Source organism: Gracilinanus agilis, chromosome 1, assembly GCF_016433145.1.
Source record: "Gracilinanus agilis isolate LMUSP501 chromosome 1, AgileGrace, whole genome shotgun sequence".
NCBI classification, from domain to species: Eukaryota; Metazoa; Chordata; class Mammalia; order Didelphimorphia; family Didelphidae; genus Gracilinanus; species Gracilinanus agilis.
The window spans coordinates 790,069,685-790,095,680 of record NC_058130.1 but is presented as its reverse complement, the minus strand read 5'-3'; the positions used below and the strand labels follow the sequence as shown (position 1 = coordinate 790,095,680).

General features: G+C 36.6%; 1 protein-coding gene across 1 annotated transcript in view; it reads left to right on the top strand.

The window, feature by feature from the left end:
- The window catches only part of LOC123232475 (vomeronasal type-2 receptor 26-like), a 56,387-nt gene extending 34,187 nt beyond the window's left edge, over window positions 1-22,200 (top strand). Inside the window, exons 5-6 of the mRNA XM_044658931.1 lie at window positions 13,578-13,701; window positions 21,305-22,200. Of these exons, the coding sequence (XP_044514866.1) occupies window positions 13,578-13,701; window positions 21,305-22,200 (1,020 nt within the window). The remainder of the gene's footprint in view (window positions 1-13,577; window positions 13,702-21,304) is intronic.
- The last annotated feature ends 3,796 nt before the right edge of the window (window positions 22,201-25,996 follow it).

Below are 25,996 nucleotides of genomic sequence, written 5' to 3'. Positions count from 1 at the left end.
CTAATTATTAGATATTTAGAACACTTTCTCATGTGCCTTATTGATAGTTTTGATTTCTTTATCTGAAAATTGCATAGTTATGTGCCTTGGCCACTTATCAATTGGGAGATGGTTTGATTTTTTTGTACAATTAATTTAGCTCCTTGTGTATTTCCATAATTAGACATTTATCTGAATTTTTTGTTATAAATATTTTTCCCAATTTGTTGTTTCCCTTCTAATTTTTGTAGCTGGTTTTGTCTGTACAAAAAAAATTTAGTTTAATGTAGTCCAAATTATTTAGTTTACATTTTGTGATTTTTTCTAACTCCTGCTTGCTTTTAAAACTTTTCTTTTCAAGTATATAATTCTGTGCTCACCCAATTTACCTATAGTTTCCTTCTTTATATTCAAGTCATTCACCCATTCTGAGTTTATCTTGATATAGGGTGTGAGATGATGATCTAGGCCCAATCTCTCTCCCATATTGTTTTCCAATTTTCCCAACAGTTTTTGTCAAATAGTGGGTTTTTGTCCCAAAAGCTGGGTTCTTTGGGTTTATAAAAAACTGGCTTGCTGAGTTCCCTTAACCCTAGTCTTTTCCACTGATCCTTCTTTCTGTCTCTTCGCCAGTAACATATTGTTTTTTTAAACATTTATTAATATTCATTTTTTAACATAGTTACATGATTCATGCTCCTACTTTCCCCTTCACCCCCCTCTCCATAGCCGACGCACATTTCCACTGGTTTTATCATGTGTCATTGATCAAAACCTATTTCCAAATTGTTGATAGTTGCATTGGTGTGGTGGTTTCGAGTCCACATCCTCAGTCATGTCCACCCCAAACCATGCCTTCAAGCAGTTGTTTTTCTTATATGTTTCCTCTCCTGCAGTCCTTCCTCTGAATGAGGGTAGCGTTCTTTACCATAAATCCCTCAGAGCTGTCCTGTGTCATTGCATTGCTGCTGGTACAAAAGTCCGTTACATTTGATTTTACCATAATATATCAGTCTCTGTGTACAATGTTCTTCTGGCTCTACTCCTCTCACTCTGCATCAATTCCTGGAGGTCTTTCCAGTTCACCTGGAACTCCTCCAGTTTATCATTCCTTTCAGTGCAATAGTATTCCATCACCAGCATATACCACAATTTGTTCAGCCATTCCCCAATTGAAGGACATACCCTCCTTTTCCAGTTTTTTGACACCACAGAAAACACAGCTATAAATATTTTCATACAAGATAGTTTATCTATGATCTCTTTGGGGTACAAACCCAACAATGGTATGGCTGGATCAAAGAGTAGGCATTCTTTTAGGTCCCTTTGAGCATAGAATCCAAATTGCCATCAGTTCACAGCTCCACCAGCAATGCATTAATGTCCCAATTTTGCCACATCCCCTCATGCATTCATTACTCTCCCCTTCTTTCATTTTAGCCAATCTGCTAGGTGTGAGGTGATACCTCAGAGTTGTTTTGATTTGCATTTCTCTAATTATTAGAGATTTGGAACACTTTCTCATGTGCTTATTGATACTTTTGATTTCTTTACCTGAAAACTGACTATTCATGTCTCTTGCCCATTTATCAATTGGGGAATGGCTTGATTTTTTATACAATTGCTTTAACTCCTTGTATATTTGAGTAATTAGACTCTTGTAAGGGTTTTTTGTTATAAAGATTATTTCCCAATTTGTTGTTTCCCTTCTGATTTTGACTATATTGTTTTTGTATGTACAAAAGCTTTTTAATTTAATATAATCAAAACCATTTAATTTACATTTTGTAATTTTCTCTAACTCTTGCTTGGTTTTAAAATCTTTCCTTTCCCAGAAATCTGACAAGTATACTATTCTGTGTTCACATAACTTATTTATAGTTACCCTCTTTATATTCAAGTCATTCACCCATTCTGAATTTATCTTGGTGTAGGGTGTGAGATGTTGATCTAAACCTAATCTCTCCCATATTGTTTTCCAAATTTCCCAGCAGTTTTTGTCAAATAGTGGATTCATGTCCCAAAATTTGGGCTCTTTGGGTTTATCATACACTGTCTTACTGATGTCATTTGCCCCAAATCTATTTCACTGATCCTCCCTTCTGTCTTTTAGCCAGTACCATATTGTTTTCATGACTGCTGCTTTATAGTATAGTTTAATATCTGGTACCACTAGGCCCCCTTCCTTCACATTTTTTTTTTCATTATTTACTTTGATATTCTTGATCTTTTGTTATTCCAAATGAACTTTGTTATAGTTTTTTTTCTAATTCAGTAAAGAAGTTTTTTGGTAGCTTGATAGGTATGGGGCTAAATAGGTAAATTAATTTGGGTAGAATTGTCATTTTTATTATGTTAACTCATCCTACCCATAAGCAATAAATGGCTTTCCAATTATTTAGATTCAGTTTTATTTGTTTGGAAAGTGTTTTGTAGTTGTTTTCGTATAATTGCTGTGTTTGTTTTGGTAGATAGATTCCCAAGTATTTTATATTGTGTAGGGTGATTTTAAATTGTGTTTCTCTTTCTACCTCTTGCTGCTCTAATGTGTTGGAAATATATAGAAATGCTGATGATTTATGTGCATTTATTTTGTATCCTGCAACTTTGCTAAAGTTGTTGATTATATCTACCAGCTTCTTAGTTGATTCTCTAGGATTTTTTAAGTAGACCATCATATCATCTGAAAGAGTGATAGCTTAGTCTCCTCATTGCCTATTTTGATAACTTCAATTTCTTTTTCTTCTCTAATTGCTACTGATAGTGTTTCTAGTACAATGTTAAATAATAGAGGAGATAATGGGCATCCTTGTTTTACTCCTGATCTTATTGGGAAGGCTTCTAATTTATCCCCATATTATATGATGTTTGTTGATGGTTTTAGGTATATACTATTTATTATTTTTAGGAAAGGTCCTTCTATTCCTATATTTTTCAGTGTTTTCAATAGGAATGGGTACTGTATTTCGTCAAAGGCTTTTTCAGCATCTATTGAGATGATCATGTGATTTTTGTTTGTTAGACTGTTGATATGGTCAATTATTTCGATGGTTTTCCTAATGTTGAACCACCCTTGCATTCCTGGTATAAATCCCACCTGATCATGGTGGATGATCTTCTTAATTGCTTGCTAGAGTCTCTTTGCTAGTATTCTATTTAAGATTATGTTCATTAGGGAGATTGGTCTGTAGTTTTCTTTCTCTGTTTTTGATCTCCCTGGCTTTGGAATCAGTACCATATTTGTGTCATAAAAGGAATTTGGTAGGACTCCTTCTTTGCTAATCATATCAAATAATTTGTATAGTATTGGGATTAGTTGCTCTTTGAATGTCTGATAGAATTCACTTGTGAATCCATCAGGCCCTGGCGATTTTTTCTTAGGGAGTTCTTTGATGGCTTCTTCAATTCCTTTTTCTGATATGGGATTATATAGGTATTCTATTTCTTCTGCTGTTAATCTAGGCAGTTTATATTTTTGTAAATATTCATCCATATCTCCTAAATTGTTATATTTGTTGCCATATTATTGGGCAAAATAGTTTTTAATGATTGCCTTAATTTCCCCTTCATTAGTGGTGAGGTCTCCCTTTTCATCTTTGATACTGTCAATTTGGTTTTCTTCTTTCCTTTTTTTATTAGATTGACCAGTACTTTGTCTATTTTATCTGTTTTTCCAAAATACCAGCTTCTAGTCTTATTTATTAATTCAATAGTTCCTTTACTTTCAATTTTATTAATTTCTCCCTTGATTTTTAGTATTTCTAATTTACTTTTTATCTGGGGATTTTTAATTTGCTCACTTTCTAATTTTTGAGTTGCATGCCCCATTCATTAATCTCTGCTCTCCTTAATTTGTTAAAATATGCACTCAAGGATATAAATTACCCCCTGAGTACTACTGCCTTGGCTGCATCCCACAGAGTTTGGTAGGATGTCTCATCGTTGTCATTTTCTTCAATGAAATTGTTGATTGTTTCTATGATTTCTTCTTTGACTAATTGGTTTTGGAGAATCATGTTATATAATTTCCAATTAGTTTTTGATTTGCCTATCCAGGTACCCTCACTAATTATTATTTTTATTGCATTATGATCTGAGAAGGTTACATTTATTATTTCTGCTCTTTTGCATTTGTTTGCAATATTTCTATGCCCTATTACATGGTCAATCTTTGTGAATGTACCATGTGAAGCTGAATAGAAGGTATATTCCTTTTTGCCCCTATTTATCTTTCTCCACATAGCAATTAAATCTAATTTTTCTAGGACTTCATTCACCTCTCTTACCTCTTTCTTATTTATTTTTTGATTTGATTTATCTAGATCTGAAAGAGGAATATTTAGATCTCCAACTATTATGGTTTTACTTTCTATTTCTTTCTTGAGCTCTGCCAGTTTCTCCTTTATGAATTTGGATGCTATGCCACTTGGTGCATACATATTGAGCAGTGTTATTTCCTCATTGTTTATACTGCCTTTAATCAGGATATAATGACCTTCCCTGTCTTTTTTTTCATCATATCTATTTTTACTTAGGCTTTGTCAGAAATCACAATTGCCACTCCTGCCTTCTTTTTGTCATTTAATGCCCAAAAGGTTTTGCTCAAGCCCTTAACCTTAAACTTGTGTACATCCACCCTCCTCATATGTGTTTCTTGTAGACAACATATGGAAGGGTTTGGGTTTCTAATCCACTCTGCTATTTGCTTCCGTTTTATGAGCGAGTTCATCCCATTCACATTTAGAGTTATATTTATTCCTGATTCCACAGTCGTATACCTTTCTGCACTGGTACCCCACTCAGGGTTTCAGAGCCTTAGCTCATGCGTGCCTGTGTGTGCCTGTGCTAGAGCCTGCGCTCTGTGTCTACGCTCAAAGTCTGTGCGTATTCTTTAGCCTTTTGGGGTTCTAAGTCTTGTTGCTCTCAGAAACAGGCCCTGGAGCTGCCAATGACTCAATGGGTGCCTCAAACTTGCTCTATTTCTCTTGAGCTGGCTTTGGCTTTGTAGGTGGTGTGTGTGTGTGGAGTGGGGTTGCTCAGTCCAAGATTTAGTGAGAGCTGTTTCACCCCTTTATAGCATGGAAATGCCCCAATTCCACGTACCTTCCACACTGAGCCCTGTTGTGGGGTCCCTCCTTTCGTCTGGATTTGTTTTTATGCCCCCTTGAGGAGTCCTGTATGTTTCAGTTAGGAGAGATTAAGCGCTGCTTTTTACTATGCCACCATCTTAACCAGGAAGTCTCAGTACCATATTATTTTGATGACTACTGCTTCATAGTACAGTTTAAGATCTGGTACTGCTAGGACACCTTCCTTCATTTTTTTTCATTATTTCCCTTCATATTCTTGGTCTTTTGTTCTTCCAAATGAACTTTGTTATAGTTTTTTTTTTCTAATTCAGTAAAAAAAAACTATTTTGGTAATTTGATAGGTATAGCACTAAATAGATAAATTAATTTGGGTAGGATGGTCATTTTTATTATGTTTGGTCATCCTACCCATGAGACTCAATGTTTTTCCATGTGTTTAGATCTACTTTTAATTGGGGGTAAAAAGAGTTTTGTAGTTGTGTTTGTATAATTCCTGTGTTTGTATTGGCAGATAGATTCCTAAGTATTTTACATGGTCTAGGGTGATTTTAAGTGGAATTTCTCTTTCCAACTCTTCCTACTGTGATGTTTTGGAAATATATAGAAATGCTGATGCCTTACGTGGGTTTATTTTGTATCCTGCAACTTTGCTAAAGTTGTTTATTATTTCCACTAACTTTTTAGTTTATTTTCTAGGATTTTTTTAAGTAGACCATTATACCATCTGCAAAGAGTGATAGCTTGGTCTCGTCATTGCCCATTTTAATACCTTCAGTTTCTTTTTCTTCTCTAATTGCTACTGCTATTGTTTCCAGTACAATGTTAAATAGTGGAGGTAACATTGAGAATCTCTGTTTCACTTCTTATTTTATTGGGAATACTTCTAATTTATCCCCATTGCAGATGAAGTTTGTTGATGGTTATGGATATATACCATTTATTATTTTTAGGATAGGCCCTTCTATTCCTATACTTTCTAGTGTTTTCTGTAGGAATGAGTGTTGTATTTTGTCCAAGGCTTTTTCAGCATCTATTGAGAAAATCATGTGGTTTTTGTTGGTTTGCTTGTTGATATGGTCAATTATGTGAATAGTTTTCCTAATATTAAACCATCCTTGCATTCCTAGTATAAATCCCACCTGAACATAATGAATAACCCTTGTGATCACTTGCTGGAGTCTTTTTGCTAGTATTCTATTTAAGATTTTTGCATTTATGTTCATTAGGGAGATTGGTCTCTGGTTTTCTTTCTCTATTTTTGCTCTACCTGGCTTTGGGATCAGTATTATATTTGTGTCATAAAAGAAGTTTGGTAGAACTCCTTCTTTCCTTATTGTGTCAAATAGTTTGTATAGTATTTGGAATTAGTTGTTCTTTGGAGGTTTGATAGAATTCACTTGTGAATCCATTTGGTCCTGGAAATTTTTTCTTAGGGAGTTCTTTGATGACTTGTTCAATTTCTTTCTCTAATATTGGATTATTTAAGCATTCTATATATTCTGTTGTTAATCTAGGCAATTTACATTTTTGTAAATATTCATCCATCTCACCTAACTTGCTATATTTATTGCCATATAATTGGACGAAATAGTTTTTAATGATTGCCTTGATTTCTTTTTCATTTGAGGTGAGGTCTCCCTCTTCCTCTTTGATACTGTTAATTTGGTTTTCTTCTTTCCTTTTTTAAATTAGATTGACCAGTACTTTTTCAATTTTATTTTTTTCAAAGTACCAGCTTCTACTTTTATTTATTAATTCAATAGTTCTTTTACTTTCAATTTTATTGATATATTACTGATTATTATTTTTATTGCATTATGATCTGAAAAGGTTATATTTATTATTTCTGATCTTTTGCATTTCTTTGCCATGTTTCTATGCACTAGTAAATGGTCAGTCTTTCTGAATGTATCATGTGCCACTGAAAAGAAGGTGTATTCCTTTTTGTCCCTATTTATTTTTCTCCACATATCCATTAACTATCTATTTTATTGATCTATTATCTTCTGATTGAGATATTTCATGTTTCCTTCTATTTTATCAGTCTTTTGACTTTGCTTTATGAATTCTTGCTCTCTTGTGAGATCATTGGCTCCTACTTGCCCAATTTTAGCCTTTAAAGACTGATTTTTGGCTATAATCTTTTGGTTTTCCTTTTCAATCTGGTCTATTTAGCTCTTCAAGGCTTCCAGCTGGTCATTTCTGGTCTTCAATTTGGTTGTCAATTTATTTGATTTATGAGCCTCACTTCCTTTCTTTTTTGTTGTTTTTGTTTGTTTTTTAACAAAATTTTAGTATTTATTTTTTAGAAAAGTTAACATGGCTACACAATTCATAATCTCACTTTCCCCCGCACCCCCCAAACATCTCCCCCACCCCCGTGGCTCATGCACATTTCCACCAGTTCCAACATGTGTCACTGATCTAGACCCATCTCCAATTCATTGAGAGTTGCATTGGTGTGGTAGTTTCCAGACTACATCCCCAATCATGTCCACTTCAACCCATGTGTTCAAGTAGTTGTTTTCCTTCTGTTTCCACTCCTGTAGTTCTTCCTCTTAAGGTGGGTAGCGTTCTTTACCATAAATCCCTCAGAGCTGTCCTGTGTCATTGCATTGCTTCTGGTACAGAAGTCCGTTACATTTGATTTTACCATAATATATCATTCTCTGTGTACAATGTTCTTCTGGCTCTGCTCTTTTCACTCTGCATCAATTCCTGCAGGACTTTCCAGTTCACATTGAATTCCTCCAGTTTATTATTTCTTTCAGCACAATAGTATTCCATCACCAGCATATATCACAATTTGTTCAGCCATTCCCCAATTGAAGGACATACCCTCCTTTTCCAGTTTTTTGCCACCACAGAAAACACAGCTATAAATAATTTCATACAAGACAGTTTATCTATTATCTCTTTGGGGTAGAAACCCAACAATGGTATGGCTGGATCAAAGGGCAGGCATTTTTTTATAGCCCTTTGAGCATAGTTCCAAATTGCCAGCCAGAATGGTTGGATCAGTTCACAGATCCACCAGCAATGCATTAATGTCCCAATTTTGCCACATCCCCTCATGCATTCATTACTCTCCCCTTCTTTCATTTTAGCCAATCTGCTAGGTGTGAGGTGATACCTCAGAGTTGTTTTGATTTGCATTTCTCTAATTATTAGAGATTTGGAACACTTTCTCATGTGCTTATTTGATACTTTTGATTTCTCTATCTGAAAATTGACTATTCATGTCTCTTGCCCATTTATCAATTGGGGAATGGCTTGATATTTTATACAATTGGTTTAACTCCTTGTATATTTCAGTAATTAGACCCCTGTCAGAGTTTTTTGTTATAAAGATTTTTTCCCAATTTTTTCTTTACCTTCTGATTTTGGCTACATTGTTTTCGTTTGTACAAAAGTTTTTTAGTTGATATAATCAAAATCATTTATTTTACATTTTGTAATTTTCTCTAACTCTTGCTTGGTTTTAACATCTTTCCTTTTCCAGAGAACTGACAAGTAAATTATTTTATGTTCACTTAACTTGTTTATAGTTTCCCTCTTTATATTCAAGTCATTCAACCATTCTGAATTTATCCTGGTGTAGGGTGTGAGTGGCTGATCTAAACCTGTTCTCTTCCATATTGTTTTCAAAATTTCCCAGCAGTTTTTGTCAAATAGTGGATTTTTGTCCCAAAATTTGGGCTTTTTGGGTTTATCATACACTGACTTGCTGACGTCACTTACCCCAAGTCTATACCACTGATACTCCATTCTGTCTCTTAGTTTTGAAGACTGCTGCTTTATAGTACAGTTTAATATCTGATACTGCTAGACCCCTTCCTTCATATTTTTTCATTATTTCTCTTGATATTCTTGATCTTTTGTTATTCCAGATGAACTTTGTTATAGTTTTTCCTAATTCAATAATATTCAATAAAAAAGTTTTTTGATAGTTTGATAGGTATGGTGCTAAATAAGTAAATTAATTTGGGTAGAATTGTCATTTTTATTATGTTAACTCATCCAACACATGGTGAAAAATCAATATTTTCCCAATTGTTTAGATCTAGTTTTAATTGTTTGGAAAGTGTTCTGTAGATCTTTTCATATAATTACTGTGTTTGTATTGGTAAATAGATTCCCAAGTATTTTATATTGTCTAGTGTGATTTTAAATGGTGTTTCTCTTTCTACCTCTTGTTGCTGTGATGTGTTGGAAATATATAGAAATGCTGATGTTTTATGTGCATTTATTTTATATCCTGCAACTTTGCTAAAGTTGTTGATTATTTCTACAAGCTTCATAGTTGATTCTCTAGGATTTTTCAAGTAGACCATTATATGATCTGCAAAGAGTGATAGCTTAGTCTCCTCATTGCCTATTTTGATACTTCCAATTTATTTTTCTTCTCTAATTGCTATGGCTAGTGTTTCTATTACAATGTTAAATAATAGAGGAGATAATGGGCATCCTTGTTTCACTCCTGATCTTATTGGAAAGGTTTCTAATTTATCCCCATTGTATATGATGCTTGTTGATGGTTTTAGGTATATATTGTTTATTAGTTTTAGGAAACGTCCTTCTATTCCTATACTTTTCAGTGTTTTCAATAGGAATGGATGCTGTATTTTGTCAAAGGCTTTTTCAGTATCTATTGAGAAAATCATGTGATTTTTGTTTGTTAGACTGTTGATATGGTCAATTATGTGGATGGTTTTCTTAATGTTGAACCAACCTTGCATTCCTGGCATAAATCCCACCTGATCATGGTGGATGATCTTCTTAATTACTTGCTGGAGTCTCTTTGCTAGTATTCTATTTAAGATTTTTGCATCTATGTTCATTAAGGAGATTGGTCTGTACCATATTTGTGTCATAAAAGGAATGTGGTAGTACTCCTTCTTTGTTTATTATATCAAATAATTTGTATAGTATTGGGATTAGTTGCTCTTTGAATGTCTGATAGAATTCACTTGTGAATCCATTAGGCCCTGGTGATTTTTTCCTAGAGAGTTCTTTGATGGCTTGTTCAATTTCTTTTTTCTGATATGGGATTATTTAGATATTCTATTTCTTCTGCTGTTAATCTGGGAAATTTGTATTTTTGTATATATTCATCCATATCTCCAAGATTGCTATATTTATTGCTATATAATTGGGCAAAATAGTTTTTAAGGATTTCCTTAATTTCCCCTTCATTAGAGGTGAGGTCTCTCTTTTCATCTTTGATACTGTTAATTTGGTTTTCTTCTTTCCTTTTTTTATTAGATTGACCAGTACTTTGTATATGTTTAGTTTTGATGGTTAAGTGATCCGGTTCTCTTGCCTTTCTGAATATCATATTCCAAGCCTTGTGGTCATTTAGTGTGGAGGCTGCCAGATCCTGTGTGTTCATGATTGTTGCTCCTTTGTATCTGAATTGTCTCTTTCTGGCTTATTGTAAAATTATTTTTCTTTTACTTGGAAGCTCTTGAATTTGGCTATTATATTCCTGGGTGTTTTCTTTTCTGGGTCTAGTGTAGAGGGTGATCTATGGATCCTTTCAATGTCCATATTGCCCTCTTGTTGTAGAACTTCAGGGCAATTTTGTTGATTAATTTCTTTTAGTATGGAGTCCAAATTTCTATTAATTTCTTCTTTTTCAGGAAGACCTATGATTCTCAGATTGTCTCTTCTAGACCTGTTTTCTTGGTCTGTCACTTTCTCATTGAGATATTTCATGTTTCCTTCTATTTTATCAGTCTTTTGACTTTGTTTCATTTGTTCTTGCTGTCTTGAGAGATCATTAGCTTCTAATTGCTCAATTCTAGCCTTTAGGGATTGTTCTTCTTTTTCAATCTGGTCATTTCAATCTGTGGTTTAATTTGCTTTTCATTTCATTTGATTTCTGAGCCTCACTTTCCAATTGCAAAATTCTGCCTTTTAAACTATTATTTTCTTGCCAGATTTTGGTTTCCAATTTGCTTACCATTTCTTTTGATTTTTGAGCATCTTTCTCCAGTTGGGAGTTTCTGTCTTCTAATCTGTTAATTTCCTTTTGAGCTATTTCCCACTTCTCTCACCAAATCTCTTCCATATTTCTCATCATCTCAGATTTGGACTCTTCAATAGCTTGTGGCCAGTTTTCATTATTTTGGGAAGGTTTGCATATGATTACTTGTTTGTTTTCCTCTGCTATTTGCTCTTTTGTCTGGATTTTTTCTGTGTAAAAGTTGTGGAATGTTACAGATTTCTTCTTGATGATCTTTCTCTTTTGGGGTTCTTGTCTCTGGCTTGCCATTGTTAGCCCTGTGCCTTCTCAGGTTTATCTTCACACTCAGGGTCTTTCTGCACTCTTTAGCCTCCTGAGGTCTCAGGTCTAGTTGTTCTCACGGTCAAGCCTCCTGGTGGTCCCCTTTTTGTTCCTCTGCCTGAGGTTCCTTTAACAGTCTCAGGGTGCTGCTTTCACAGTTGTGAACCCCTTCTGCACTGGGTTCCCACTCAAGGCCCACTCCTGTGCTCAAGATCTGTGTCCTCGCCTGAGCTCAGGATCTGTGTCTGGGCTTGTGTCCTCACCCGACTTGAGCCTGTGTTCAGGGTCTGTGTTCAAAGTCCATGTGTGTTCTTTAGCTTCTTGGGTCTTAAGTCTTGCTGCTCTCATGAGAAGGCCCTGGTGACCCCAGGTAGCTGCCAAGGACTTAATGAGTTCCCCAAACTTCCTCTAACTCTTGTGCACTGGTTTTGGCACTGTAGGTGGTGTGGGGTGGTTGAGGGGATTGCTCAACTCAAGTTTTAGTGAGAGCTGTTTCACCCATTTATAGCATGGAAATGCCCCAGTTCCACGGACCTCCAATGCTGCGTCCTGTTGTAGGGTCCCTTTGTTCCTCTGGATTTGTTTTTATGTCTTCTTGAGGAGTCCTGTATGTTTTAGGTAGGAGAGGTTAAGCAGCTGCTTTTTACTCTGCCACCATCTTAAACAGGAAGTCTGAGCCTCACTTTCCAATTGCAAAATTCTGTCGTTTAAACTGTTATTTTCTTCCCAGATCTCTTCCATCTTTCTCATGATCTCAGATTTGAACTCTTGAAGATCTTGTGACTCATTTTCACTTTTTTGGGAAGGTTTGGGTGTCTTTAATTGTTTGTCCTCTGTTTTCTGGGTTATCAAGTGTTACAGTTTTGTCTTAGTCTTTCTTATTCATTTCTTGGCCTTCCTTGGAATCATTATGCTTTCTCTGCCAGAAGTCTGAGTAAGGTAATCTGATTCTCTTTATATGGAGTTAGGGAGCAATTTTTGCCTGAGGCTACTTTGTGAGTCTCCTGGCTTCTCTGGGCTCCCTCCTGGGTTCTCTGGTCTAGATGTTTTCAGGATCAAGCCCCAGCATTCGTAGCCAGCTGCCCAGAGCCCAGAAATTGGCCCATGTTTGCTTCTCCGCCTGAGGTTTTCCCCTGAGTCTGAGCGGGCTGCCACTACCTCTCTCAGCCCCACTCTCTTGTCCAAGGTCTGACCTCTCTATCCTCTTGTGGTCTCAGGTCTTTCTGCTCTCAGGGACAAGCTCCTAGTGGTGCCAGTTAGCTGCCAAGGAGCTAGATTTTGTGCCCTTTCTCGCTCTAACTCTGGAGTGCAGCCTCTGACTCTGGTACTGTGGGTGGGGTGTGGAGGGTTGATCTGCTCATGTTTTAATGGGAGCTATTTCCCCCTCTTATAGCATGGAACTGCCCAAATCCCATGTACCTTCGACACTGTGCCCTATTGCAGGGTCCCTTCTTTCATCTGGATTTGTTATTTTGTCCTTTGGAGGTACACTATATCAGTTGGTAAGGAGAGAAAGTCACCCTGCTTCTACTCTTCTGCCATCTTAGCCCAGAAGTCTCCAAGAGTCCATTCACTTGACTTAGGCTTAAGCAAAGTCATTCAGTCATCCTGAAGTCCTATCTAACAAAACTGAACAATAAGTTTCACTGATTAAATTTGTAAAATTAACTACATTTCAGAATATCTTCAAAATAATTTGACTTACCAAATTTTATTTACCAGTTACTGTGTGATTTGCTGTTGTTTTCTATTGAAAAATCAATTTCATCACACACTTTAATTCTATGTGCCTTTCCTCTTATATGGACAAAGATGAAATGTGGATATTTTAGGTCAGTAGCCTACCATGATTTCAACAATAAAGTTGTTACAATGAACAGGATTACACATGTAATTACAGAATGGTATAACTCAAAGGGATCTTTGAGTCGAACAGCCTCTTTTTTCAGAAGAAGAATCTGAAACCCAAAGCAAAGCAATAATTCAGTCAATCACATAGCTAACTGATAAATAGAAATAAAAATTAGATCACTTAAATATAGTATATGGGCATCCTATTGCATATTCTCATTGGTTTACAGGCCAGGGATAAGACCCATTGCTGTACTACAAAAAAAAAGAATGTTTTGTCTGTCCCCAGAATTATACCAATAATCTACTTTACCATCTGTTGTTACAACCCAGACACTTCATTACTTCCTTTTCTTACCCCTGTTCAGGCTCCTCATGCTGTGTGTACTAATAGCTGTGGTCCTGGATTCAGGAAACTTCCAAGAGAGGGAGAGCCCATCTGCTGCTTTGACTGTTCCCTGTGCCCAGAGGGGGAGATTTCAAAACAAATTAGTAAGTATTTGAAAAGACCTTCTTTAAAGAAAAGGAATTAAGGCATAAAAGAATGGTATGGCTATAGGGCTCTTAACTTCACATGTAATTCATGGGAACACTGTTGATAGAGTAATAAGGCATGGAGCCCCAAGAAGCACTGATTTAGTTTTATTCTATTTGATTCTCAAGTCACTCTCAAGTGTTGTATACTGTGGAATGGGGATGAGCATCACCTAGATGAATATGTAAGATCAATAAATCTAGAGCTGGAAGGAATCTCATGAACCATCTAGTTGAACTCCCTTATTTGACCAATCAGGGAACTGAGGTCTAAGGTGTTTATGTGACTTGACCAATGTCACACAGGAAGTATCAGAGTTGGGATCTCAACCTGGGTTCCCTGAGACAAGTCAGGATTTTTCTTCTGTATTTTGGCATAGTGAATAGATCAGTGAACCTGGAGATAGGAAAACTTTTCCATCCCATTTAACATATTTATTAGTTGTGTCTTCCTGGGTAAAACATAATTTTCCTGGGTCTCAGTTTCTCCACATTTATATAAATCATAGAATTATACTAGATGACCTTAGAAAGTGATGGTGAACCTTTTAGAGACAGAGTACCCAAACTACAACGTTCATGATGCATGTGAGCCACCCCCCAACCCCAGACAGGGGAGGGAGAAAGTGCTCTGATTGGGATGCTGGGCAGAGGAGTGGGTGATGTGATAAATGATCTCAGTATCTGTGGAGAGGGGGAGGGGAACAGTCCCCTCTCTTTTGCATGCCATAGGTTCATCAACACAGGCCTAAGAGGTCCCTTCCAACTTGCCTCCTGTTACCTTTGAAAGGCAAAATGATTCAGTGAAAAGTAGAGGGGGCAAAGGATAGAAGTCTCAATCCTCTCTCTGCTACTTACTTTCTTAATGACCTTGGCCAAGTCAGCTAATTTCCATAGTCCTTAATTTCCTCATTTTGACAATGAAATTAATGATACAGATGACATTTAGGGTCCGTTCTAGGCCTAAATCTGTGATCCTAAATAATGTATATGAATACTAAGATGAAGATAGAGAGGTTCAAAAAGTGTAAGGATTTTTTTTTGTGCACAATTTTTTAAAATTTATTAATATTCATTTTTAACATGGTTACATGATTCATGCTCCTACTTTCCCCTTCATCCCCCGCACTGCCTCCACCCATGGCCAATGCACATTACCACTGGTTTTGTCATGTGTCCTTGATCAAGACCTATTTCCAAATTGTTGGTAGTTGCATTGGTGTGGTAGTTTCATGTCCACATCCTCAGTCATGTTAACCCCGACCCATGCTTTCAGACAGTTGTTTTTCTTATATGTTTCCTCTCCTGCAGTCCTTCCTCTGAATGTGGGTAGCATCTTTACCATAAATCCCTCAAAATTGTCCTGTGTCATTGCATTGCTGCTGGTACAGAAGCCCATTACATTCGATTTTACCATAGTATATCAGTCTCTGTGTACAATGTTCTTCTGGCTCTGCTCCTTTCGCTTTGCAACAGTTCGTGGAGGTCTTTCCAGTTCACCTGGAACTCCTCCAGTTTATTATTCCTTTCAGCACAATAGTATTCCATCACCAGCATATACCACAATTTGTTCAGCCATTCCCCAATTGAAGGACATACCCTCCTTTTCCAGTTTTTTGCCACCACAAAAAGTGCAGCTATAAATATTTTCGTACAAGTCAGTTTATCTATGACCTCTTTGGGGTAGAAACCCAACAATGGTATGGCTGGATCAAAGGGCAGGAATTCTTTTATAGCCCTTTGAGCATAGTTCCAAATTGCCATCCAGAATGGTTGGATCAGTTCACAACTCCACCAGCAATGCATTAATGTCCCAATTTTGCCACATCCCCTCCAACATTCATTACTCTCAGCTTCTTTCATTTTAGCCAATCTTCTAGGTGTGAGGTGGTACCTCAGAGTTGTTTTGATTTGCATTTCTCTAATTATTAGATATTTAAAACACTTTCTCATGTGCTTATTGATACTTTTGATTTCTTTACCTGAAAATTGACTATTCATGTCTCTTGCCCATTTTTCAATTGGGGAATGGCTTGATTTTTTATACAATTGGTTTAACTCCTTGTATATTTGAGTAATTAGATCCCTGTCAGAGTTTTTCATTATAAAGATTTTTTCCCAATTTGTTGTTTCCCTTCTGATTTTGACTACACTGTTTTCATTTGTACAAAAGCTTTTTAGTTTAATATAATCAAAACCATTTAATTTACATTTTGTAATTTTCTCTAACTCTTGCCTGGTTTTAAAGTCTTTGCTTTCCCAGAGATCTGACAAGTATCCTATTCTGTGTTCACTTAACTTATTTATAGTTTCCCTCTTTATATTCAAGTCTTTCACCCATTCTGAATTTATCTTGGTGTAGGATGTGAGATGTTGATCTAAACCTAATCTCTCCCATATTGTTTTCCAAATTTCCCAGCAGTTTTTGTCAAATAGTGGATTCATGTCCCAAAAGTTGGACTCTTTGGGTTTATCATACACTGTCTTGCTGATGTCATTTACCCCAAGTCTATTCCACTGATTCTCCTCTCTGTCTCTTAGCCAGTACCATATTATTTTGGTGACTGCTGCTTTATAGTATAGTTTAATATCTGGTACTGCTAGGTCCCCTTCCTTCACATTTTTTTCATTATTTCCCTTGAAATTCTTGATCTTTTGTTATTCCAAATGAAATTTGTTATAGTTTTTCTAATTCAGTAAAGAAGTTTTTTGGTAGCTTGATAGGTATGATGCTAAATACGTAAATTATTTTGGGTAGAATTGTCATTTTTATTATGTTAGCTCGTCCTACCCATGAGCAATCAATGGCTTTCCAATTGTTTAGATCTAGTTTTATTTGTTTGGAATGTGTTTTGTAGTTGTTTTCATATAATTGCTGTGTTTGTTTTGGTAGATAGATTCCCAAGTATTTTATATTGTCTAGGGTGATTTTAAATGGTGTTTCTCTTTCTACTGTTTGCTGCTCTAATGTGTTGGAAATATATAGAAATGCTGATGATTTATGTGCATTTATTTTGTATCCTGCAACTTTGCTAAAGTTGTTGTTTATTTCTACAAGCTTCTTAGTTGATTCTCTAGGATTTTTTAAGTAGACCATCATATCATCTCCAGAGTGACAGCTTAGTCTCCTCCTTGCCTATTTTGATACCTTCAATTTCTTTTTCTTCTCTAATTGCAACTGCTATTGTTTCTAGTACTATCTTGAATAATAGAGGTGATAATGGGCATCTTTGTTTTACTCCTGATCTTATTGGGAAAGCTTCTAATTTATCCCCATTGCATATAATGCTTGTTGATGGTTTTAGGTATATACAGTTTATTATTTTTAGGAAAGGTCCTTCTATTCCTATACTTTTCAGGGTTTTCAATAGGAATGGATGCTATATTTTGTCAAAGGCTTTTTCAGCATCTATTGAGATAATCATGTGATTTTTGTTTGTTAGACTGTTGATATGGTCAATTATGTGGATGGTTTTCCTAATGTTGAACCATCCTTACATTCCTGGTATAAATTCCACCTGATCATGGTGGATGATCTTCTTAATTACTTGCTAGAGTCTCTTTGCTGGTATTCTATTTAAGATTTTTGCATCTATGTTCATTAGGGAGATTGGTCTGTAGTTTTCTTTCTCTGTTTTTGATCTCCCTGGCTTTGGAATCAGTACCATATTTGTGTCATAAAAGGAATATGGTAGGACTCCTTCTTTGCTAATCATATCAAATAATTTGTATAGTATTGGGATTAGTTGCTCTTTGAATGTCTGATAGAATTCATTTGTGAATCCATCAGGCCCTGGCGATGTCTTCTTAGGGAGTTCTTTGATGGCTTGTTCAATTTCTTTTTCTTATATGGGATTATTTAGGTATTCTATTTCTTCTGCTGTTAATCTAGGCATTTTATATTTTTGTAAATATTCGTCCATATCTCCTAAATTGTTATATTTATTGCCATATAATTGGGCAAAATAGTTTTTAATGATTGCCTTAATTTCCCCTTCATTAGAGGTGAGGTCTCCCTTTTCATCTTTGATACTGTCAATTTGGTTTTCTTCTTTCCTTTTTTTATTTGATTGACCAGTACTTTGTCTATTTTATCTGTTTTTTTCAAAATACCAGCTTCTAGTCTTATTCATTAATTCAATAGTTCTTTTACTTTCAATTTTATTAATTTATCCCTTGATTTTTAGTATTTCTAATTTACTTTTCATCTGGGGATTTTTAATTTGCTCACTTTCTAATTTTTTGAGTTGCATGCCCAATTCATTAATCTCTGCCCTCCTGAATTTGTTAATATATGAACTCAGGTATATAAATTTCCCCCTGAGTACTGCCTTGGCCACATCCCACATAGTTTGGTAGGATGTCTCATCATTGTCATTTTCTTCAATGAAATTGTTGATTGTTTCTATGATTTCTTCTTTGACAAATTGGTTTTGGAGAATCATATTATTTAATTTCCAATTAGTTTTTGATTTGCCTGTCCAGGAGCCCTTACTAATTATTATTTTTATAGCATTATGATCTGAGAAGGTTATATTTATATTTTCTGCTCTTTTGCATTTGTTTGCAATGATTCTATGCCCTATAACATGGTCAATCTTTGTGAATGTGCCATGTGCAGCTGAAAAGAATGTGTATTCATTTTTGTCCCTATTTATTTTTCTCCACATATCAATTAAATCTAATTTTTCTAGGACTTCATTCACCTCTCTTACCTCTTTCTTTTTTATTTTTCGGTTTGATTTATCTAGATCTGATAGAGGGATATTTAGATCTCCCACTAGTATGGTTTTACTATCTATTTCCTCTGGATTTTCTTTGTGTAAAAGTTGTCGAGTGTTAAAGACTTCTTTTTCTTGTTGTTTATCTTTCTCTTCTGAACTTCCTGAGTCTGGGTAGCCATCATTAGCCCAGCAGCTTCTCAGCTTTATCCTTTCACTCAGCGACTGTCTGCTGTCTTTTGGCTCCTCAGGTCTGAGGTCTGTTTTTTTCCAAGGTCAAGCCCCCTGGTGGACCCCCTTGCTTGATCCTTTGCTGGAGGTTTCTTTACAAGTCTCAGGGAGCTGCTTCCACAGTTGTATACCTGTCTGCACTGGTTCCCCACTCAGGGTTTCAGAGCTTTAGCTCGTGGCTGTGTCTGCCTCCACCCGTGCCTGTGCTCTGTGCCCACGCTCAGAGTTCGTGTGCGTTCTTTAGCTTTTTTGGGACCTAAATCTTGCTGCTCTCAGGAACCGGCCCTGGAGCTGCCAATGACTCGATGGGTGCCCCAAACTTCCTTTATTTCTTTTTAGCTGGCTTTGGTGCAGTGGTGTCTGTGGAGGGGGAGGGGAGGTGGTTGCTCAGCCCACGATTAATGAGAGCTGTTTCACCCCTTTATAGCATGGAAATGTCCCAATTCCACATACCTTCCATGCTGCACCCTGTTGTGGGGTTCCTCCGTTCGTCTGGACTTGTTTTTATGTCCCCTTGAGGAGTCTTGTGTGTTTCAGTCAGGAGAGGTTAAGAGCTGGTTTTTACTCTGCCACCATCTTAACCCGGAACCCCCGGGTGTAAGGATTTTAATTGCACTAATGCTTCAGAAAAAAATATTTAAATGAAAGTGGAATTGAAAGAGATCATCTCAGGTGAAAGAGATTCATCCAAACAGAAAGATGGCAATAGAGCCTTCAAGCCTCGGAATGTACTATTATGGGTTTGTATGAGATGGAGCAATTTTAGCTAAATTTTGAAAATTGATGGGATAATGATCTAAGGAAGAGAAACTGAATCTGAATGGGTAATATTATTGGTATTACAAATTATAATAGCACTAATTAAAGCAACTACTACCACTTATATTTTACTTACTATATGCCAGATACTGTGTTAAGCACTTTACAAATCTGATCTTATTTGATCTTAATAACAACTCAGTGAGAAATTTTCCTCCATTATAGATAAGAAAAATGAGGCAAACAAAGGTAAAGTAACTTTCCAAGAGTCACATAGCTAATGTGTCCAAATGTAAGATCTGAACTCAGTTCTACCTGCCTCCAGACCCAGCATTTTATCCACTGCAATATCTAGCTGGGTAGCATAGGCAGAATAGTAATAGACAAGGAGTTAGTGGTTGAAGGAAGGATTATGGTTCGTTGTGGTGAAGTATGATGTAAAGTATGTGTATGGAAGTGAATTTCAGTTCAATATGGGATAGGGTCCAATATTTAAAATTTCTGAACATAATTTTGGTTTCAGCCTAACACTTCAGTATTCAAGAATCCCCATAGAAGTAAATTAATAATGAAAATCCCCTTTGTGTACAACTAAATATTGAATGAATAATGGACTATGAAATTTAGAACAGGTCTTAGATGTTATTGAACTAGAGAAGAGCATAGAAGTTTGTCAGTACCCCAAACATAATCACAAATGTAGAGGGACTTCTAGGGACTGATAGGCATGATAAAGAGAGTAACATGGACAAAATAAGAAGTCTTTGTATTAGCTTCATATACAAGCCAAGACAGAAACTTGAGAATTATTAATTTTAAGTGTGGAGGAAAGTGCCATGACTTAGCATCAGACCCGGGTTAACACAGAAGACACATAGATGCTTGTTTATTTCTTTATTGATAGATTATTTTAAAAAGATAATCTAAGGCTGGAAACATTCTGATGGCTTGTCCATCACCTTAGCTATCTGTAGTGCCTTATATGTAGTGGCTATAATTAAAGAGCTCTGCCCTAAGAAGACACATTCTTCTAGTAAGTGAATCTCAACAATGGGAGGTAATATGAGTAGTAAGTGGGTTTAAAGAAGAGAAGTCTAGAATTTGATACCAGAGTAAAGCTCAGTGGTAATACGTACAGTGGAGATGCCCAGAAGCAGTCAGTGGAGCAATACCCAGAGTAGATATTGGCAAATGGCAACCATGAAAGAACATATCCCTATGCCCCAAGGCAATCATTTGTTATTTTCCAGTTACAAATCCTTCTCCACCTTAGTCAAGTATGCTTTTAATTCTACTGCACTCTTATATGTTCTTACAAAAGACAGAAAAGGGAAAATACTGAGTCTGTGATCTGATTCAGTTTTAAAGCCTAGCAGAAAAGGGAGGTCCCAGCAGTTCAAAACAGCCAAGTCATCAAAAATAACTGCATCCTATCATACATAAGGTTCCAAGGTGTGTATCCATGCCTTTTCTCAAAACTTTCAGTCAAAAGCATCAAAAGCTCAACAGGAAATTCTCCTCAATACTAAATATGCTTCATTTTCCAAGTGTAGAAGCTGAGACTTGAAGTAACTAAGGTTATAACAGTAATCAAGCTAATATTAGAAGCTCCAGATAAAATGAGGGGACTTGGATTTGAATCATAGCTCTTTAAAATTCTACTTGTGTGATTCTTGATGAAATATTTAGTTTCATTTTTCTCCAGTATAAAAGTAGGGGAATGGACAACATATAACCCAACGCTGGAAACAAAAAGACTAGCCAGAGCTACTGTTTCCATTTCCTAGGTCTGAGAATAGAATAGGAATATATTAAAAATGAACTAATGAGATCATTCTTTTTCTCTACAGATGAGAAACATTGTACAAAGTGCCCAGAGGATGAGTATCCAAACAAAGAGAGAGATCATTGCATACCCAAAGACATTACTTACCTAGATTTCAAAGAACCTCTGGGAATGACTCTCACCTGTGTGGCTCTTCTCTTCTGTGTGCTGACAGCTCTGATTCTTTGGGTTTTTGTGAAATTCCGTGTCACCCCCATTGTGAAAGCCAATAACCTGACCCTTAGCTATACTCTCCTCTTCTCCCTCACTTTGTGTTTCCTCTGCTCCTTGCTCTTCATTGGCCGTCCAACTACAGCCACCTGCCTCCTCCGTCAAACTATATTTGGGGTAGTATTCACTGTTGCTGTTTCTTCCATTTTAGCAAAAACAATTATGGTAGTTCTGGCCTTTAAAGTCACAATACCAGCAAGTAGGAGCAGGATATGGCTGCAACGTAGAGTGTCCAACTGCTTTGTACTCCTTTGCTCTGGGGTCCAAGCAATTCTCTGTGGCAGCTGGCTTGGAATCTCTCCCCCATTCCCAGACACAGACACACATTCTCAACCCAATCAGATCATCATTGAATGTAATGAAGGCTCTGTCCTTGGTTTCTACAGTGTCTTGGCTTACATTGGTCTCTTAGCGTTGGGGAGCTTCACAGTGGCTTTCCTGGCCAGAAGCCTCCCTGACACCTTCAATGAAGCCAAATTCATCACTTTCAGCATGCTGGTGTTCTGTAGTGTGTGGGTCTCCTTCCTGCCCACCTATCAAAGCACCAAGGGCAAAGCCATGGTGGTGGTGGAGATCTTCTCCATCCTGGCCTCCAGTGCTGGCTTACTAAGCTGCATCTTTATCCCCAAATGTTATGTGATCCTGCTAAGGCCAGATAAGAACACACATAAGAACATGCATAAGAAATAAATAAGATTGCAAGAGTGGAAAATATTCTTCAAGGTTGCCCAAGGGTCAAAGAGATATCTAAAAAATGACTTGTATCATTCTAGGATAGTTATTTTTCACTGACTGGGTAACATAGTCTTGCCTACTTTATACGTTCCATTGATTCTTTTCCAGATTTCTCTATTTTTGTGAATGGGAGAATCATGTTAAATTCATTTATATTGTGATTGTGAATATGTTCCTCTTAACTTTCTGACTTTTGTACACTTAATGCTCTCACTTATGTATTCCTGATTTCCTTCCTCCATTTCATTAGCTACCATCATTGTTAAGACCCTCCACAGTTTCAGCCTGGATGACTGAGTCAATTAATTCAAACAAAAAATCCATTTATTTTTGTTGTTTATCATTTTAGTTATATCTAACTCTGCATGATTCCATTTGAGGTTTTCATCCCAAAGATACTGCAGTGATTTGCCATTTCTTTCTCCAGATCATTTTCCAGATGAGGAAACAGTGGCAAATAGGTTTAAGTCCCTTCCTCAAGGTCACATAGCTAGTAAGTGTCTGAAAAAAATATTTGAATTTAGGAAGATGAGTCTATCTGATTACAGGCCCATCATTCCATTCACTGAGCCACCATTTATTAAGTAAATCTACTGTGTTCAATGGAACATTTATTAAGCACCTGCAGCATGCCAGGTACTGTGAAAATGACTGGATATGCAAAAGAGGCAGAAGGTAGTCTTTGTTCTCAAGGCTCAAAATCTAACGGAGGAGACAATTAAGCAAACAATTAAGAAAAAAACAAGCTTTTGACAATATAAATATGAAGTAATTTTCAAAAGGGAAGACAGTAGCATTAAAAAAAGCCTTCCTATACTAGGTTGGAGTTTAGCTGGGATTTAAAGGAAGCCAGAGAAATTAAAGGGTAAAGTAGAAAAAAATAAAGTTTCAAGATATGGGGAGCAGCCAGATAAAATTGAGTATCTTGTTGTGCATTAGCCAGGATCCCAGGGCCACTAGATTGAAGAGTACGTGGCAAGGAGTGAGGTGTCATATGGCAGCAAATCTTGCTTCTGTAGATGTTTAAAGGCAAAATAGAGAATTTCATAGTTTTTCCTGGAGGAAATAAGGGGCCATTGGAGTTTATTGAATAAGGAAGTGACATGATCAGAAATGTCCTTTAGAAAAATCACTTGTAGCTTTCTGGAGAAACTCAAGGCAAGCTTCCACACTCCATGGATCAGAGTTATCATATTAATTAGGGTCTTATTACTTAGCACCTTCTTTTCCAAATTCAGGTGGAAGTATATATTGGGGTTTGTTGCCAGAAAGAACAAGGAACATGTGCAAGACTGGGGACCTCAGAGTGCAGATTCCATGTTCCTCCATTGTCCACCTTGTCATAATTTGTAAAGGAGAGGTCTTGATGACCTTCCAAAGTGGGAATGTAGGGAGGGGATATAGTACATTGGAGGACCACTACAGGTGATTAATTACTTCTAAGAACAATATAAGCAATTAATAAAACAAAGTAGGTACAAAGCTGATGCCTAGCATAGAATGTTGCTGATCTGATTCACAGAGTGAATAATTAAACAATCTACAATTCATGTTTGATTAAAGTCAAAACTACAGGTTTTGGAGCTGGTGTTCAACTAGTGTACTAGTGAGAAATGCTGATTCTATCCACTGAGCCACTCAGCTGCCCCCAAACACTCAACTCAATGAGTTCTTTCTATCTTCAGTTGATCCCTATCAGCTTATCTTCTGTGAAAATAGGATTAACTCTCCCCTTGCCTTTGGAGATGTGATCTTACTCTATCTAGTAAGTAACTTGTGAACTCTCATACTTAATGGTAAATAGGGGTACTTTAAGTTTTGAATTTATTGGTAAAAATAGGCTAGGGGAGAGTTAATCCTATTTTCACAGAAGATAAGCTGATAGGGATCAACTGAAGATAGGAAGAACTCATTAAGTTGAGTGTTTGGGATAAAACAGTTTAAGAATTCCATCTTGGGGGCAGCTGAGTGGCTCAGTGGATAGAGAGCCAGGCCCAGTGATGGGAGATTCTGGGTTCAAATCTGGCCTCACACACTTCCTTGCTGTGTGACCCTGGGCAATTCACTTAACACCCATTGCCTAGTCCTTACAATTATTTTGCCTTAGAATGAATACACAGTATTGATTCTAAGACAGAGGGTAAGTGTTTAAAAAAAGAATTCCATCAGAGACAAGTGAGAGTTAAGACACTAAAACAAACCCAACCACATTCATGTAATAATGGACAGATTTTTCCATGATTATCTCCCTTCCTGAACATGTGTTTTTAATCAAACATCCTCCCCCAGAAGGTTGGTATCCTCTAGAAGTTTACTGGAAAACAAACATTTAAATTTGTAGAAGAAAACACCTTCTTTGACTATCTAATATCATTTTTTGGATGATAATATGGCTCAGAAAGGCTTGGAGAAGAACTCCTAGGGAGTTTAAGTTTCTATCCATTATTAATGAATGAAAGGATTTTTTCTTCACAGTTTCAGTTAATATAAATTAGAGATAAAGATGTGTTCCTGTATTAACAAGGAGTTCACCCTCAGTGATCTCTGAAAAATGGTGAACCCTTTTTTCTGCTGAAAGGGAAAAGTCCAAAACATTTACTGACAGAAGTCAGAAAAACAGTGGAAAATAGCTTGAAGCAAAGTTGAAGAAGATAATATCCAGGTAGACAGTGATACAAGGAAATAATCATTTGACATTTGACAATTTAAGTAGGGGTGTCTTCACTTTTAGTTAATTAAATTTGAAAGTAGGCAAAGAGAAAGTCAATCCCATCTTCACATCTCTCACCTTTTGTTTCCCTTGCTCCCTACTCTTCATTGGTTGTCCTAATGCAGCTACCTGCCTCCTTCAACAAACTCCATTTGGGATTATGTTCACTGCAGCTCTTCCATTTTAGCAAAAAACTCTGTGGACATTCTGGCATTCAAGGCTAAAAAACTAGGGATCCGGAAGAGGATATGGCTGCAGCCTAGAATATCCAACTGTGTTATACTCCTTTGATCTGGGGTTCAAGTGATTCTCTATGGCATCTGGCTGGGAATCTTTTCCCTCTTTCCAGACACAAACACATATTCAGTCAAATCATCATTGAATGTAATGAGGGCACTGTTTTTGGTTTCTACAGTGTATTGGGCTACATTAGCCTCTTAGCCCTGGGAAGCTTTTTAGTGGCTTTCTTGGGCAGCAGCCTGCCTAATATTTTCAATGAAGCCAAGTACATCTTCTTCAGCATGCTTGTGTTCTGCAGTGTGTGGGTTTCCTTCCTCCCCACATATCAGAGCACCAAGGACAAAGCCATGGTGGTGGTATAGATCTTCATTCTGACATCTGGTGCTGGCTTACTAAGCTGCATCTTTATTCCCAAGTGTTATGTGATCTTGCTGAAGTCAGATGAGAATATTCATCAATGCATAAGAAATGAGTCAAATTACAATAGTGGGAGCATTAAGGAAAATTTACTCAGAATTTCTTCACAAGATGGAAGAGGTACCTGAGAAATGGCCTGGATCATTCTGGGATGTCTATATTACACTGAGTGGGAAACACCAGAGTTCTACTTAGTTTGCACATTCTACTTTTGCTTTCACCCTGTTTTTCTAGTTTTATCAATGATAATACCCTGTTAAATATTCTTAATCTCTCATATTTTTACTCAATATTTACAGCTCACTTGAGTATTCTTGATTTCATTTCTCCATTCCTTTAGCCAACATCATTGTTAAGACCCTCAGCACCTCCAGCCTTGATGAT